The sequence below is a fragment of the Seriola aureovittata genome, chromosome 18, assembly GCF_021018895.1.
Source record: "Seriola aureovittata isolate HTS-2021-v1 ecotype China chromosome 18, ASM2101889v1, whole genome shotgun sequence".
Classification (NCBI taxonomy): Eukaryota; Metazoa; Chordata; class Actinopteri; order Carangiformes; family Carangidae; genus Seriola; species Seriola aureovittata.
In genome coordinates this window covers 1,127,422-1,143,614 of record NC_079381.1, presented here as the reverse complement: position 1 = coordinate 1,143,614, position 16,193 = coordinate 1,127,422, and the positions used below count along the sequence as shown (strand labels likewise).

The 16,193-nt window shown below is 40.3% G+C and overlaps 1 protein-coding gene across 1 annotated transcript; it reads left to right on the top strand.

Annotated features, from left to right (window-relative positions):
• Positions 1 to 364: 364 nt before the first annotated feature.
• On the top strand, positions 365 to 16,085 carry crata (carnitine O-acetyltransferase a). Its single transcript, XM_056404141.1, has 14 exons — positions 365 to 566; positions 3,612 to 3,908; positions 4,004 to 4,122; positions 5,126 to 5,179; positions 5,528 to 5,693; positions 6,515 to 6,689; positions 6,945 to 7,123; positions 7,273 to 7,373; positions 7,593 to 7,712; positions 8,709 to 8,831; positions 11,183 to 11,318; positions 12,613 to 12,675; positions 13,161 to 13,298; positions 14,661 to 16,085. Exons 1-14 carry the CDS (start codon positions 540 to 542, stop codon positions 14,874 to 14,876), a joined length of 1,914 nt encoding a protein of 637 aa, XP_056260116.1. The 5' UTR covers positions 365 to 539; the 3' UTR covers positions 14,877 to 16,085.
• Positions 16,086 to 16,193: the final 108 nt, after the last annotated feature.

The following is a 16,193-nucleotide window of genomic DNA, read 5'->3' as shown; positions in this document are numbered from 1 at the left end:
TCCAAAAAACAGAGAAGAATTTTTTTTAAAGAAAACTTTTTTCAAAATTGTTAGGTAATTATGTCCTTAATTCAGAAAAACAGCACGATTTTATTCTTCAAATTTTATATTTTTTAAAGAAAACTTTATACTTAAAAAATCCTCTGTTTTTCTAAATTAACAAGATCATTATCTCAGATCTCTAAGGAAAGTTTTTCTTTAAAAAAAATTATGAGATATGTCATTTAATTTAGATATAAATGCCGTTAATTGAGAAAAACAAGTGAATCCATTACGCGTCATTAGTATCCGTTATTAAAGTGTATGTAAATATCCTCTGGGCACACCCTCCCTTTCTTTATGGCAATCAGACACCCGGCGTTCACTGCTGAGTAACTTTACCCAGTCACTGTGTTCAGCAGCTGTGCTGTGTAGAGTTGCTTCGAGAGGTCTGTCCCCGGTGGGTCTGACAAAGCGCAGGTGAAGGACTCGGCTAACCCGTTACAGTGGACCCGGAGGTTTGACGGACCTGAGTTTGTGGGCGTTACTTTGAATGCAGAATGTGGGGCATTTGCAGCAGAACTATGGTAAGTAACGTACCTTTAGCTGACTGTGCTTGTTTAACATTGGCCCACAGCCAATATAGCTTAGCAATATAGCTTGACTTGATAACTACTGTCGTGGACATGAAGCAGTCTCAATGATTTTGATGAGGAATCGGTTAACGCTGCTGAGCTCACTAGGTGGTGAAGGAATGTTGACTGGCTAGCTGTTAGCAAAGTTAGCGGTCGTTAACGGTTAGCTAACCCAACTGGGTCAAAGGTGATTTTACGCTCAGCCAAGATTAAATATAGCGAAAAGATACTAAGGATAAGATGGACCGAGACTATATTATTCACCTTTATTTGGTGTAGCGTTAAGCGTTTATGATAAGTGAACTGTAGCAACTTTGCCAACATAACATTAAAGTCGTCACCTTCGTCATCATATCGATCTTTCCCTTCGGCATACACACTAATCTGAAGAAATGTATCACATTGCGCCACAGATAAATGTGATCAGCTGTTTCCTCTCTGAAAGTTATTCTTCAGCTTCAACACTAACACATGCTACCGGACACTTGCTAAAAACAAATTTTGTTTTTTTACACCCTATCGTTAAATTCTTTAGAAATGGATGATTTAAATAAAACACTGTGCACTGGGAAATATCTGATAGCATCTGAATATTTAATGTTCCTTTCTCGAAGCCCTTTACTTAGTAGCAGAGACAGTATAGAGGATCTTTTAGTAGTGCTTCTGTTTACATGAACCTGCTGTGGTCGAGTTGCAAATGAGTACAGATTGCCTCCTAGCGGTGATATGTATGTCGGAAAGTGATGACATTGTGGTCGTCCTGAGGTGCAAAACACAACATTTCACTTAACAACAAGGCGGGAAACACTACAGTATTTCACATAAGGGAAAAAGTAGGGACAACAATGGTCCTGATTGGACAGAATCAAAGTCAATTCAGATTATATAGAAGTAAACCCCTGCTCCCTGTATTTAATAGAAAATAATAATAACTTTTATTTATATAGCACTTTTCTTAACAGAGTTGCACAGTGCTTCACACAAAAATAAAAAACAGATAAAAGAAAAGGTAAAAGAACCTGAGTAAGGTAAAAGAGTGGAACAGTAGAAATAAAAACATACCATATATCAGCATTATGTAAAAGGGGCTGGCAGGATTTAAGGATGTATAATAATGCTCCCGCACCAATTTTAAACTGAATTGTGTGAGATACAATATTAAATGATACAACATCAGGACCAGCTAATGATGGATGCCACGAAAAATGGAGTAACATGCAGTAAAAGGCAAGAAGGTGCTCAACACCTGCTGCTAAATTTATTATAATTAATAATAATATTGATTACTGTTGTTAGTTGGTATTATTACTTATATCAGTAGTGTTATAACTTACTATTATTGCAACATCATTATTGTTGCTGTCATGTCCACTACTATCATTACTATTATTACTATTATTGCACAATTTTTGTAGGGTGTCTGGGTGATAAAAGGAAAAGCCTGTAGCCATAATGGCTTACTGTCTTTGGAAAATTTGATGTTTGCCATCAGTACAATTTTACAAACGTCTGTCTTTTTTTGTCTTCTTCCAGAGAGTGCTGTGCCTATGCTTCCTTATTTTGTGTGACCACAGCCAATCACACAATATGCTTGGTTTAGACTGAAATGTTAACAAATGGATCTTGATGTGTCTTCAGTATAATTTTAATTGCAACTCGTGACAACTGAAATGTGTCTGTGAGACAAAAAGCTGATGTGGCCATACGCTCTGCAGCTGCTGTTATACCAGCGCTATCAGTTATACTTATTAATATATTTAAACTCTGTGGTTCTACTTCTCTTCTGCATTGTATCATCAAAAAAAGTCTAGCTTTGCACACAAGTATAAATTCATCTTCAGCTTGCATGACAATCAAGATATTACATCATATATCCCTTAATAGACAAGTAAGATATTTAAATACACTATATTAGATGCAATTTCTTAAAGAAAAAGAAAGAAATCAGTTATCAAAAATGAAATAGTAAATTGGAAAGTACATGGGATTCATAACAGCAGTGGCATGTCCATTAATTATAGGTTTAAATTGAAGTGTTTAATGGGAGGTGGGATGAAAGGCAGAAGCTGAAAGTGATGATTCAGTGGAAGGTATGAGACCTCTAAGATTTTATCTGTCAATCTTGCAACTACTTTGTCATGGTGATAATCTAACGGGTGTTGTTTACAGCCTGATATCACACTGCCAAGTTGGACTATGCTGGAGAGTTCGGCCTTGTTCTTGACAGCCAGGAATCCGAACCAGGATACAGTGTTGAAGGAAAGAACACTTTGTATGAGTGATTGATTCACTGTTCTCAAACCCCCTCAGTTTGTTGTCACTTTTAATATATTTAATCAACACAATCAGAAAAGGTGAAGGCTTGATCCACAACCATCTTAAGGTATTTGAAGGCGCTCACTTGCTCCAACTCTTATAAGGGGTTTGGCAGGGTGTTCTTATTGCTAACCGAGCCGACTTGGATTCTGTCCAATCATGAGCAAGATTTGTTGTCTCTACTTTTTCCCCAATGTGAAATGTTGACACTCAGTATCACATGTATGTTTCACATATTCTGAGAATAACTACCAAAAACTATTATCTTGATATGCTTTAGAGAGGGTCACAGTTTATGATAGCTGTTTACCAAAAATACCAATAGCAGAAACCAGAGAAGATTCCAATGAGAGGCTTGACATTTAAAAACCAAAAAGTTCACTAACTGAATTTTTGAAAATGCATTAAGAAATCAGATTCGGCATGATCTGTTTTACATTGTCACTGACCTGCATTTATCAAACTACTAAAGAGTTTTGTTTTACTTTCGGAAATTTAGCGTTTCAGTGCTCTGATGTCATTTTGGACAATAAAGTTTATTGTTAAATTATAAAATATCCTGCTTTCATTACATATCTTTTTCACAAGTGTTTTTATACATATCAGACATTTTTTACTCCCTAATATCTGTATAGTCATCGGCCCCAAAAAATCCAATAATGTATCCTCTTTGTGTCTCAGGTGAAGGTGGGGATGGCGAAACCCTGCGGCTTAATGAAACCAAACCACTTAGTGAAGCCTGTATCAGCAACTCGGGTTGCTGGCAGATACCTGACCCACCAGCAGGGCCTGCCCCATCTGCCTGTCCCCCCGCTGCAGCAGACCTGTGAGCGCTACATTACTGCCCTGGAGCCCATTCTGGAGGTGGACGAGCTGAAGTACACCAAAGAGCTGGTGCAGGAGTTTCAGAAAGCAGGAGGGGTCGGAGAGAGACTGCAGAAAGGCCTGGAAAAGAGAGCAGGCAACACTGAGAACTGGGTGAGCTCAACTACACCAGCTGTGGAGTAAAAAAAAAAATATTGAGTGTGAGAATGTGGGAGAATATATACTTATATGTGTTTCTGTCTCTGTAGCTTTCAGAGTGGTGGGTGCAGCTTGCTTATCTTGAATACCGGCTGCCTGTGGTGGTGCATTCAAGTCCTGGGTTGGTGTTACCTCGAATGAACTTCAGTGATAAGCAGGGACAAATAAGGTGATCACACACACAGCGCATGTTTAGTCGCAGTTAATTAAAACCTAAAGTAAACCTATAATTAAAACCTATACATACACACACACACACACACACACACACATATATATATATACTGTATATATATATATATATACACATCTCAAGCCTTTTCCAGCCACTGGTAGGATTTCTTGATATCAGCCACTTCTTCTATATGTCTGTGGTACATGTCATGTAGGGGTTTGTCCCTCCATGATGGGGTTATGGGGTTTCTGCTGCCTGAGGTATTCAATTAACAGCTAATCTACAGGGGCCATCTTCCTGATGTTTTCCTGGATCTTGGTCGTTTCATCCTGGACAGTAGCTCCGACGCTCACCAGTCCTCGGCCTCCCTCGCTCCGCTCAGTGTACAGTCTCAGGTTGTTAGACTTGGGGGTCTACCACACCAGACAGGACCCCAGTGCAAGCTGTGGAAAGATGATCCTGAGTCCAGCATATAATAGCAGGATGTAAGATGCAGGCAGGAACAGCATACATTGGATGCCAAAAATACCAAGTGCTGAAAGAGGAGCTAGAAAAGATGTGGACAGTAAAGTCAACAGTGGTGCCAGTGGTCATCGGAGCACTGGGGGCTGTGACCCACAAACTGGGAGAGTGGCTCCAGCAGACTCCAGGTACAACATCTGAGGTCTCTGCCCAGAAGAGCGCAATCCTAGGAACAGCTATAACCCTCAAACTCCCAGGCCTCTGGCAGAGGACCCAAGCTTGAGGAAGACACACCACCCACACACCAGTACCTTGATCCACTATTCAACATGTGGACTAGAGGAACCGGGAATCGAATAACCGCCCTACCGATTAGTGGACAGCCCTCCCTGGCTCTACCTCCTGAGCCACAGTGATCCATTCTGGTTTTTAAAAGTGATGTTTTCAAAAATGTAATCACTTTCTTTGTTACCAACATAGGGAAATATTCTTACAAGTTAACATTTAAATGATTTGTCATGTTCTCTGTGTTCAGGTTTGCTGCCAAACTGATTGCAGGTGTTTTGGACTTTAAGACAATGATTGACAAGTGAGTACTGAGCTGAAAATGTCCTTCAACGACACACGTGTACTTCAGCATCCTACAACTTTTATTAGTTTCTGTCTTCTAGGAGTGAATCCATCTACTTTGGGATGTGAAATTTAATGATGTAAAAATGGACTGTAGTTTAAAACAAATTCTGTCTTCCTGAAGATATTTGCGTATGTTTACATCATCATGTACAATCACTGCAATCAATGCAATCAATTGTATGTATCTTTATAAAAACCTATAACACTCCTCTACAATTATACTACTTTTTCTGTAATACTGTGTGTTCATCAAACCCTGTATTCACAGTTTAGTGTGTAATGGCAGAGCTTGTATCTTTTGCAGTGAGACACTACCAGTGGAGCGCCTGGGAGGAAATCCCCTGTGTATGAACCAGTATTATGAAGTGCTCTCATCCTGCCGTATCCCTGGTCTGAAGAGAGACTCAGTGGTGAACCACGCAAAGAGCTCACCGTCCCCAAAACACATCATTGTAGTGCACAACCTTCAGGTGAGGAGCGCTGGTCTAAACCATGTGTCTCTGTCTATGTGCTTCTTGGACCATGAGCCTGTATCACAAAGTTCAACCTGGTATGGGTCTCGTTGGGGAGCCTGACATTGGTGATCCAGTATAACTGGAGCTTGAAACTGGTTATCAATGTGTAGTTGCTGGTTGGTGTTCAACATGTTCAGTAGTTTAGATTGACTAGTATGGTAACAACTGGATGTTCTGTCTCATGATGAACAAATTATTTTCAATAAGTCATAGAATTAATCACCAAATCAGAGAGGAACGTCAACACAGTCTGTGCAGATGAAAAGAAACTGTTGCTCTGGTCTAAGCTACAGGATAATCACCATTCATTAGACTGTGAGTGTGGTAAACTATAATCTCTCTAATTGTTAGCAGCCTTGTTTCAATCCCAGAGTGGACACATGAAAGTGGTAATCATAGTTATTATACTGATCTATTAAAATTACCTCTTTATTACCAGTCACTTAATTGGTTTGATTTGCTGAGCTGAACCTGTTATTGAGCTGGTTAGTTGTGCCCCTGAGGTTGCTATGGTGAACCGGCTTCATGATACCAGCAGACCTGCGTGAAGCCCTAAGAGCTGAATAGCCCACTAATCTCTCTGTGTGATACAGACCCCAGGTCTGCAGACATAATGTTCATAATTTATTAAGTTTGTTGTTGTTACCAGCTGTAGCTAACTAGCTGCAGCTGGTAACATTTTCCAGCTACAGTTGTTGTTTCATCTGGAAAACTAACAGTTGTCAACTAAAAATGAGAAGCCAGACTGAGCTTTTATTTTCTTCACTTGGACTTAGTTCTTTGTGCTGGACGTGTACAACAGTGATGGGACTCCGCTGACTGTCAATCAGCTCTGTCTTCAGCTGGAGAGAATCTGCAGCTCCTCAGTACAGGCCAAGGTGGAGCCCGTCGGCATCCTGACCACCCAGCATCGTGACTCCTGGGCCAAGGCCTACATCAATCTCACCAAGGGTGAGCTAACTGACCACTGACGCTAAGCCGAAGAAGGCAGGAGTCAGGGCACCAGTCACAGTGATAGTCTTAAGAAATCACAAGCTTGTAACTGCGTTTAAAATTAAAATAACTCATAATAACTTGAATAAATAAGGTACATTCCTAATAAGGGAACTATAAATAAAGTATGTAAAAGTGACTTGATATGTATATTTGTAACTGTTGCAGTCTGACGGCACATTTGCTTTGCGTGTGTGTACTTGATTTGTTCAGATAAGACCAACAAAGAATCTGTGTCCGCCATCCAAAGGAGCATCTTCACATTGTGTTTGGATGGAGCGAGGCCTGGAATCTCTGACGAGCTGCACCGCAGCTCTGCTGCCGTGCAGATGCTGCACGGAGGAGGCTCCCAGTGGAACAGTGGCAACCGCTGGTTTGACAAGACACTGCAGGTGACACGTCAGCACTTCTTTAGTCATTATGAGGAACTTGACATGTGATTTGGATTTCTTTGCTTTAACCCTGTCAACAAATTCCTTAGGAAGGATGTGATACAAATGCTTGTTTTTTTGTTCTCTGAAGTCTCCATTCTTTTTTTCAGTTTATTATTGGAGAGGACGGGACGTGTGGTGCAAACTACGAGCATGCCCCCGCTGAAGGCCCACCCATTGTGGCCTTGATCGACCATGTTGTAGAGTACACGTAAGTAGGTCAAAGATTATTGAGGCTCTGTAGATGTTTGTTTGGACATTATTATATTATTTTACAGTGAGCACTAGGACAGAGTGAGCACACTGACTCACAGCATGGACTGGTTGACCACAGACAGAAAACCAGGGCTTTATTAAGTACAGTTATGGTGATGTTGTTTTTTACGACATTTGTTTCTGTTCTTCTCTCTTCTCTTGTGTGTGGGAACAGGAAGAAGCAGGAGACGGTGCAGCCTCCCATGGTTCCTTTGCCCTCGCCGCAGAAACTACACTTCAACATCACACCTGAGATCAAGAACGACATTGAGGAGGCCAAGCAGAGTATGAACATGTGAGATCACCTTTTATAATGACACTCTAAGATAAAGACATATGTATATATACATACATATATGTATGTATATGTATATACATACACATATAACCTCTTAAGCCCGACGGACTTGGTACCGGCAGAACAGTGCGATACATAATTCCCTGTAAAAAGACTTTTTTTTTTAATGCTTCTAAAAGATGACGCTTTAATGCTACCAAAACAATAGTCCAAGTGTATGTAGTCCAAAGAATATTTGTTTGGCAATACTTTCAATATTTCTGTTTCAAAATAAGACACCTATCAACGTAAACAGACAGTCGAAATGAATCACGATGGTACATGTAATCTGCTCGCTCAAAAGCAACAATATTGTTTCCTTACCCTTTCATAGTCATTTTGAGGCTACCGATACAGTTTTCCAGTAAAGTCGGTCGAGATGGGGGCCTGGATAGAAAAGACTGAGCCCCAAGCCCCGCGCTTTTGGTGGTACTACCGTTTAAATACACAGCGCTAACTTTTTTCTACATCTCACAGATGTAGAAAATATGTAATAGCTATATGTAATAGGTATGTCACACTCCCATAAAACTTGCTTCCTTGCAATACTACACCCGAGCGTAGGGACAAGAGACTTTCACCACAGATTCGGATTTTAAGCGTGATACACAGCCAATTCAACTTTGTTGAATTGCATGGGGCCATTGTTATCATAGTGTTATCCACTGTCTAATTGAAAATAAATTCTAGGCGAGAATTTTTTTTTAAAATTATTTTCCTTTGGTTTATCACAATTTACTCAGCTATAGTAACAGTCAAAATGTTAATGACACATGGAATAAATTATCTGAGGTCTTACCTATCCATACTGACCAAGCCCTTACAAATGGACCTGATGGTCTGTCTAGGCGAGTCAGACCCTCCAGCATCCCTAGGGCTTAATAGGTTAAATCATGTCATAAAGCACAGAGATAGTCCAGGTCTCTCACTGTCCTGACATTTCTCCCACCACAGACTGGCCCAAGACCTGGATATGAGGGTTATAGTGTTCGGCCACTTTGGGAAAAATGTCCCAAAGGCCCACAAGATGAGCCCTGATGCCTTCATACAGATGGCACTGCAGCTGGCCTACTACAGGTGAGATGCTGAAAAGTCTTTGTTTGGATGCTTTTTAATCTTTGGTCTCTAGAACAAGGGTTACTGATAAGATGTGAAGGTTTCATGTAAAAAAAAAAAATATATAATATAAATAATAAAAAAAAAATTAATCTGTATATTATACCAATGACTATACATATAGATAGATGGCTGGATGGATGGATACTTAATTCAGTAGCTCATTGGTAGTAATAATAATAAATAATAAACAATAATAATTAGTTTAGTCCACTTCCTTTGGCTGTGGTGTTGTACAGCCTGATGGCAGTGGGAACAAAGGATCTCCTGAACCTCTCTGTTCTGCAGCGCAGTGAGATGAGACGTTTGCTGCTATAGCTGCTTCTCTGTCCTGCCAGAATGTTGTGGAGAGGATGGTTGGTATTGTCAAGATGGCCTCCATCTTATATTGAATGCATCTCTCCACAACAGTCCTGAATGAGTCCAGACTCCTGCCAAGCACAGACCCAGCCTTTTTTACCAGCTTATCCAGTCTCTTTGTGTTCATGTCTGACATGCTGCTGCCCCAGCAGACTGCAGCATAATAGAGTACACTGGCCACCACTGACTGATAAAACATGTGCAGCATTTCACTGCAGACGTCAAAGGACCAGAGCCCCCTTCAGGTAGATGGCATCCGTGTTCAGGGACCAGTCCAGTTTACTGTCCAGGTGAACACCTAGGTATTTGTGTGTGTGCACATAGTCCACTAAAGGAATAGTCTTAATAATGGTCAAAAATTCATATTAAATAGAACTTCAAACCTTTGTAGCCGAACGCTGTGTCTACACAGAATGTGGAGTGAGCAGCACGTTGGCAGCAGCAGCTCTGGTGCTCAGCCTGTGGCTACACAGGATGTGTTTAGGGACAGTATTGACTGGAGTTCATCTGTTTTGGAAGCACCCAGAGCCCCATACAGAGTCACACACACATAAAACACGGGAAGTGTGAAAAAATGGTGTATAGTGAGTAAAACACGGCCTGTGTAGACAGCTGGATTGATTAAAATAGAGCGTATCTGTTCTAATGACATGCGTCACAGACGAGTGAGAGACAAACGCGGCTCAATCATTCTTAAGTGCTGACTGCAGTATTGCAAAATAAGGGTTACAATAATGTCCACTCACAATGCCCCACCTCAAGAACCGAATCAGCCAATAGCAGACCTGCAGAAATAATATGTCACAGCTGCATCTCATCAGTCAAAATCCACCTGGTGAAATCTACCTGGAGAGGAAATAGCAGGGGTCGGGTTGTAAATAGGGCTGTCATGAAATCAGACTTTCACTACACGGTTATCATGGCCAAAAGAATGTACGATAATATTATCACGATATCTATATATACAACTTATTTTATTGTTTGTTTTGTCTCTTTTTTGGCAAATGAACTAGACTCAAATATGAGTGTGGTGAGGTGGAAAAAGAGTCTGTAACCATAATGGTAACCACATGAACTGATCATCGAAAGATCAACACGGTCCAACATCTGCCATCACAACATTATCATATTTGTATATTAACACAATATCAATATTTCCTTTTTTAAATATCATGGTTATCATCCCGGTATATTGAGACACTCCTGGTCATAAACATAACATAAGAAGAGGAGGCAGCATGGCCCACAGGCTAACAACAGCAGTGCACAAAGTTGTTAATTAAACAGCATTTAATCAAACATTTTACTGTCATTACTTACTTACTCTCTGCAGCCAAACAGCTTCTTGTCTGCTGCTAAAATTATTTCACCTACGGTCAGAAAACAAAATAAACAATCAGTATTTGTTGAAGGAGAGGTCAGTTCCACTCCCTCTCTCAAACCAGCTGGACTCGAGTTCAGTCAGATTGTCCTGTGTGAAACAAAGGAGGCGTGTCGACCCGTCACTGGAAGTGAGGTTGTCTCACCCTACGCTCATGCACCACCACAGGTTCATGATCAGCCCTCTGACAGATAACATATCTTTCATTGTGTCCAATATTATAAATGTTTATATATTTAAGCATGTGAGGCTGAAGATATAGGATGTTTCTCTTATCTTTTCATCATCTTACTATATCATCATACATTTCCAGAGTGTGTGTGTCCTCTCTCTGTTGTATGACAGCTGTCTGCTGGTGACTCTTCACTGGCTCCTCAGACCCCTGAAGTTCTTTTCATCTAGGAGCTGAGATCAAATATTAACAGTTAAAATGTTTCATTTACCAACTCTTACTTCAACGTCACTTCTAAAAATTGGATGTAATTAGGACCAGCTTGTTTCTCTGTGCAGCTCCATACACTCTCAGAGTCTCTTCATGGTTTTCTCACTGTCCCTCCTCTTGTTTCGGCAGGATGCATAAACGATGCTGTGCCACGTATGAAAGTGCTTCTCTGCGTATGTTCCGATTGGGCCGGACAGATACGATCCGCTCAGCCTCCAGTGCCTCAGCTGCCTTTGTCAAAGCTTTTGATGACCCCAGCAAACAGGTATGATGAGAGGGAAAAGTCTAATGAGATGTATTCATGACTGAGCGACTGATGAACTCAGGTCACAACCCGGAAAAAGCCAGAGACAAAGTGGTGATGTACCATGGGAATCACCTGGTTTTCTGCTTTAATTTGTCATGAAAGCTGATCTGATCTTCATGTCAAGTCACAAATATAGACAAACACAATGTGCTTAAGCTCATATCACATGTTCAATTATAACCTTTCATGTCTTTATTGAACACACATACTGAAACAGTCCGTAAACTTTGGGTTTAATAACTGGTTGAAGCTCCTCTGAAACCAGCTCTTCAGTAGCTGCTGATCAGAGCTGCTCAATGTTAAAAAGGAAGTTTGGACCATTCTTTCTACAGAGCTGCTTCAGTCAGACAGATTCTCAGGATGTCTGGTGTGAGCGGCTCTCTGAGCTTCAGTCCTCAGCATCTCTACTGGGTTCAGGTCTGGGCTCTGACTGGACCACTCCAGAAGGTGGATTTCCTTTGATGTTGAGGGTCACTGTCCTGCTGCATCAGCAGCTTCTCCTGAGCTTGAAACCCTGACATGATCCTGAAGAGACCTTGATAAACTTGATGATGTGGAGCTGTCCAGGTCCAGAGGCAGCAGAGACCCAGATCTTGATGCTCCCTCCACCCTGCTCCACCTGTGGGAGGATGTTTTCATGATGATGTGCAGAGACCTGTTTACACCACACTTAGAGCAGCACGTTCCTCCCAAATAATTCAACCTCAGTAGCAGCTTTCTCTGTTGTATCCATGGCAACAGGACTCTATTCTCCATGATGTGTGTGTGGTGGACTCATGAGCAGAGATGTTAACCAGCTCCAATGATTCCTTTAAACCTTCAGCTGTTACTCTGAGTCTCTGTGTCTCTGGCCCAAACTTCAAGTCTGGTTTCATTGACTGGACTCCCAAGTTTGATAACTCCTGACTCCAGTTAGAATGATGTATTCAATATGAAAAAGAACAGCACAATGATGTGTTAATAGTTCAAGTAGATTGTGTTTGTTCATAATTTTAACTGAGATGAAGATCCTATCATATTTAAAGACAAATGTTTATAAAATCAGATGACTCCCAGGGGTTCACTCACTATTTCCTGCCACTGTATAATGAGTGTAAATGAGTAAACTGTACCATTTATTATTTTAATGTTGAGGGATTCAACATTTCACTGTTACACAGGCAGCTTGAATCATACTTGAATATATTTGAAAGCTGTTAAACCTGCTGTAAGACGTGTCGTGACATTCTTGTCTTCTTCCTGTTTTTCACAGAACGGAGAGAAGCTTGATATGATGGAGAAAGCTGTGAAAGCACACAGGTCGTACACTAGCATGGTGAGTGGTGTGTCTGGTGATTCTATATTTTTCTTATTGTCAACAAATCCCATGTGCAGATCCAAACTATGAATAGCTCTAATGTGTGTATTTAAAGCATTATATATCTTATTCCTGCATATAGCTCCATTATTGTCCAGAAGCTGTTAAAACACATCAATGTTACACTGGGTGACGTGTTTCTTCATTAACATAAACACACACATTGTAGTTTATTTGTGACTCAGTCCCATACACAAGGTGTGCCCCAAACACCCACCAGAGCACCAAATGTAGATTTTCAGTATAACACTGTATGTACTGTAGATGACGCAGAAAATAGTCCTCAAAAATGCACTGTATCAGCTGTTAAAGGAACTGTACCCTGTGTTCACTGCTTATTGCATACATAGAGAAAAAATATAAAATAATGCTTCCCTTATTTGTCAGTATTATTTGACATCAAATGATTGACATTTCAGACTAATGAGTTCTCCTGTTCACAGGCGATCAGTGGCCAGGCCATAGACAGACACCTTCTGGGCCTTAAAATGCAGGCTGTGGATGAGAAGCTCTCCATTCCTGATATCTTCAAAGATACTGCCTACGCTAAAGCCTTACACTACCAGCTATCTACAAGTCAGGTATGGACCAGGGTTGAAGCTGGGGATGGGTCACGAGAACTGGTTCCAATTCCAAATTGATAACATACCCACATTTGTGAAGCTCCGCGGCCGACAAATCTTTTTCATTCATGTCCTCTGTTTAGTTTCTTTAGCCTCTTTCTGACTGATGACATAACAAACCTGTGATAACTCAGCAAAACTGTTGTTAGAAGACATAAACACATGGCTTCACACTTTCCAAATTCAACAAAACAACTTCAAAATGTCATATTTTCAGAAGAAAACTCACCACAAAGAGTAAATGATAAGTTCCTGGTTTAAATATTTATCTACCGTCCAACATGTTAAAGAACTTAGCACAGTATTCTGCCACCTGCAGCCATGCAACAAGTTCATCTTCAGCTGAAGTCAAGTGCAACGTGCAACAAAAATCAGACATTTACTTTCATGATATTGTTTTTGAGGATCAAACTTGAGTCATAACAGGTTTGATCCAGGAACTGTCACAGAGCGCACAACCCTGCAGCACAGCAGACTGTCCATGCTTTAGGACTGATAGTGAATTACTGTAGTTTCTATCAGTATTAGTCTCTTACTTGTCTGGTAATTAATTGTTTTATTAACATGATTAGAAGAAGCAGATTCTTAAATATTAAGATAAATCTGTTGTTTCATCAAACAGTTGATATTTGTTTTGTTGCTGCACTGAGTGGAATATAACCACAACGTTTTAATGCGTCTTCATGCCCCGTCTGAGAAACTACTGAAAAGGTTTTGATAAGGGGATCCAGGAATGGATTTATATTCTTTAAAATTCTTTTGAGCCCATTTACTGGTTGAAACTGACTGAAAACAGAAAAAAGACACTGCATAGTCGTAATTTTCTCCCAATGACCTCATACATACATACTGAAAACTACAATCACCTCCTCTTGGTTGTCTGCCTCCACCATTCAGACTAGTTTCAGGTTGCATCCCTGTTTATCCACAGACATAGAAAATACATTTTACTTAAACTTTGTCATAATTGCTGTGAAGTCTTGAGTTATGGCTAAAAAGTGTTTTATGAGGTCACACTGACCTTGATCTTTGACCGTTGACCACCAAGATCTAATCAGGTTATCATTAAGTCCAAGTGAATGTTTGAGCTGTCAGAGTTACTGAGATATCATGTCCACGAGAGTAGGACAGACAGACAACCCATAAACATTATGGCTCCGGCTCCGACTGTCGCCGGCACGGAGGAATAAAAAATACAGTGAGGAAAATTCTTGCTTAGGGCTAAAACATTTTAATAAACGCATGTGAGCAGTTTAACATAGTAGATGTTATTTTTAACAGCATGCTAACTAACTAATTACATCCTCACGTCTCCACCAGGTCCCGTCCAAGACGGACTGCGTCATGTGTTTCGGTCCAGTCGTACCCAACGGATACGGCGTGTGCTACAACCCAATGAACAATCACATCAACTTTGCTGTGTCATCTTTCAACACCTGTGCAGAAACCAATGCAGCACATCTGGCCCGGGCGGTGGAGGACGCACTGTTAGACATGAGGACACTGCTGGAACAAACTCCCAGAGCTAAACTGTAAAACCAGACATTACTGATGTCTGCAAGACTATAGAGCTCCAGTTAATAGTCTGAGCCAGAATTCTGTTATCGCTTATCATCAAGGACTTTAAATGATCCTGCGGTTCCTGCTGTGCAATCACTGGGAGCTGCCACTCCCTCCTGTTAAAATGCAAACACACATTCAATTCAGTAATTATAAATAGTATTACACACTTTTTACAAATACATCTGTTGTGTTACAATGAAACATCATCATCCAGAATCAAGCAGCTATTTACAACAGAAAGTATCACTTAATGAATGTGGTTGAATATTTCATTATCAACAAATCACCTGCTTGGTTTGAAGCTGTGTGCCTCACACCTCCATGGTCCAAAACCTTCTTCATGGGGTGACATTGTGTTTTATCACAGTGAAACTGGTCAGTGTGAATTATTCTGACATAAGTTTACAATGGTGTTTTAAATTGTATGGGTCCCATCAGAGGTCACACAGCAGAAAAACACAGATGTAGAACTCCTCCTGCAGGGATTAGTAAATCATACGCTCAGTTTGGTAATTTATCAGGTCATGCTCTCAGAAGAACTCTCTGGACCTGTGGATGTAGTTTCTTAATATGTGCAGAGTCGAATTCTTTACATGTGGTCCCATCATGTTAGCCATGCTGCTGTACACAAACGTGTTTTTATTGTTACAGCACAAGTTAAATTTAAAAATGCTTCTCCTGGCTCATGTATCAATCATGCATTAGCTGCTGATCAGTCCATTATGACACAGATCAATAATCAGGGCTTTCATTTAGTGGCTACAAAGATTACATAACAAATTGTATTATGTATCTGTCTAATCCTGCTTTGATTTTATTCGTAAGGTCAGTATCAGAAATGTTCTCTTCCATTACCACGTTAATGAGCAATTAAAAAAAATTTTTTTTTTAACTTTTCAGTTAATTAACCTTGCTGTGCTCAGTGTGCAGCACAACAGTCTACTGTCTCGGTTTATTCATCTGTTTGCTTTAAACATTTCTTATATACAGTCTGTTTTCATATTTTCAGTAGGAGTCAACAAAGTCAGAATAAAACACACAAGGTCTTTGATCAGTTTAAAGTTGCCATGTTTGAAAGGATGTAATATTGCTTTCTTCAGTGAAGTGCCATGCTATGTTTTTTTTCCTGAATTTAATATTTGATTGGAAAGTTTAGTAAACCTCAGTTAGTGATGTCAGACTTGATTGATTGACTGTCTGAGCATTAAATCCAATCTGTTGCCAGATAGTGAACATACAGCAGGTGTAATGGAAGAGATGTAACTATTATGAATGTAGAAATTAGGTTAA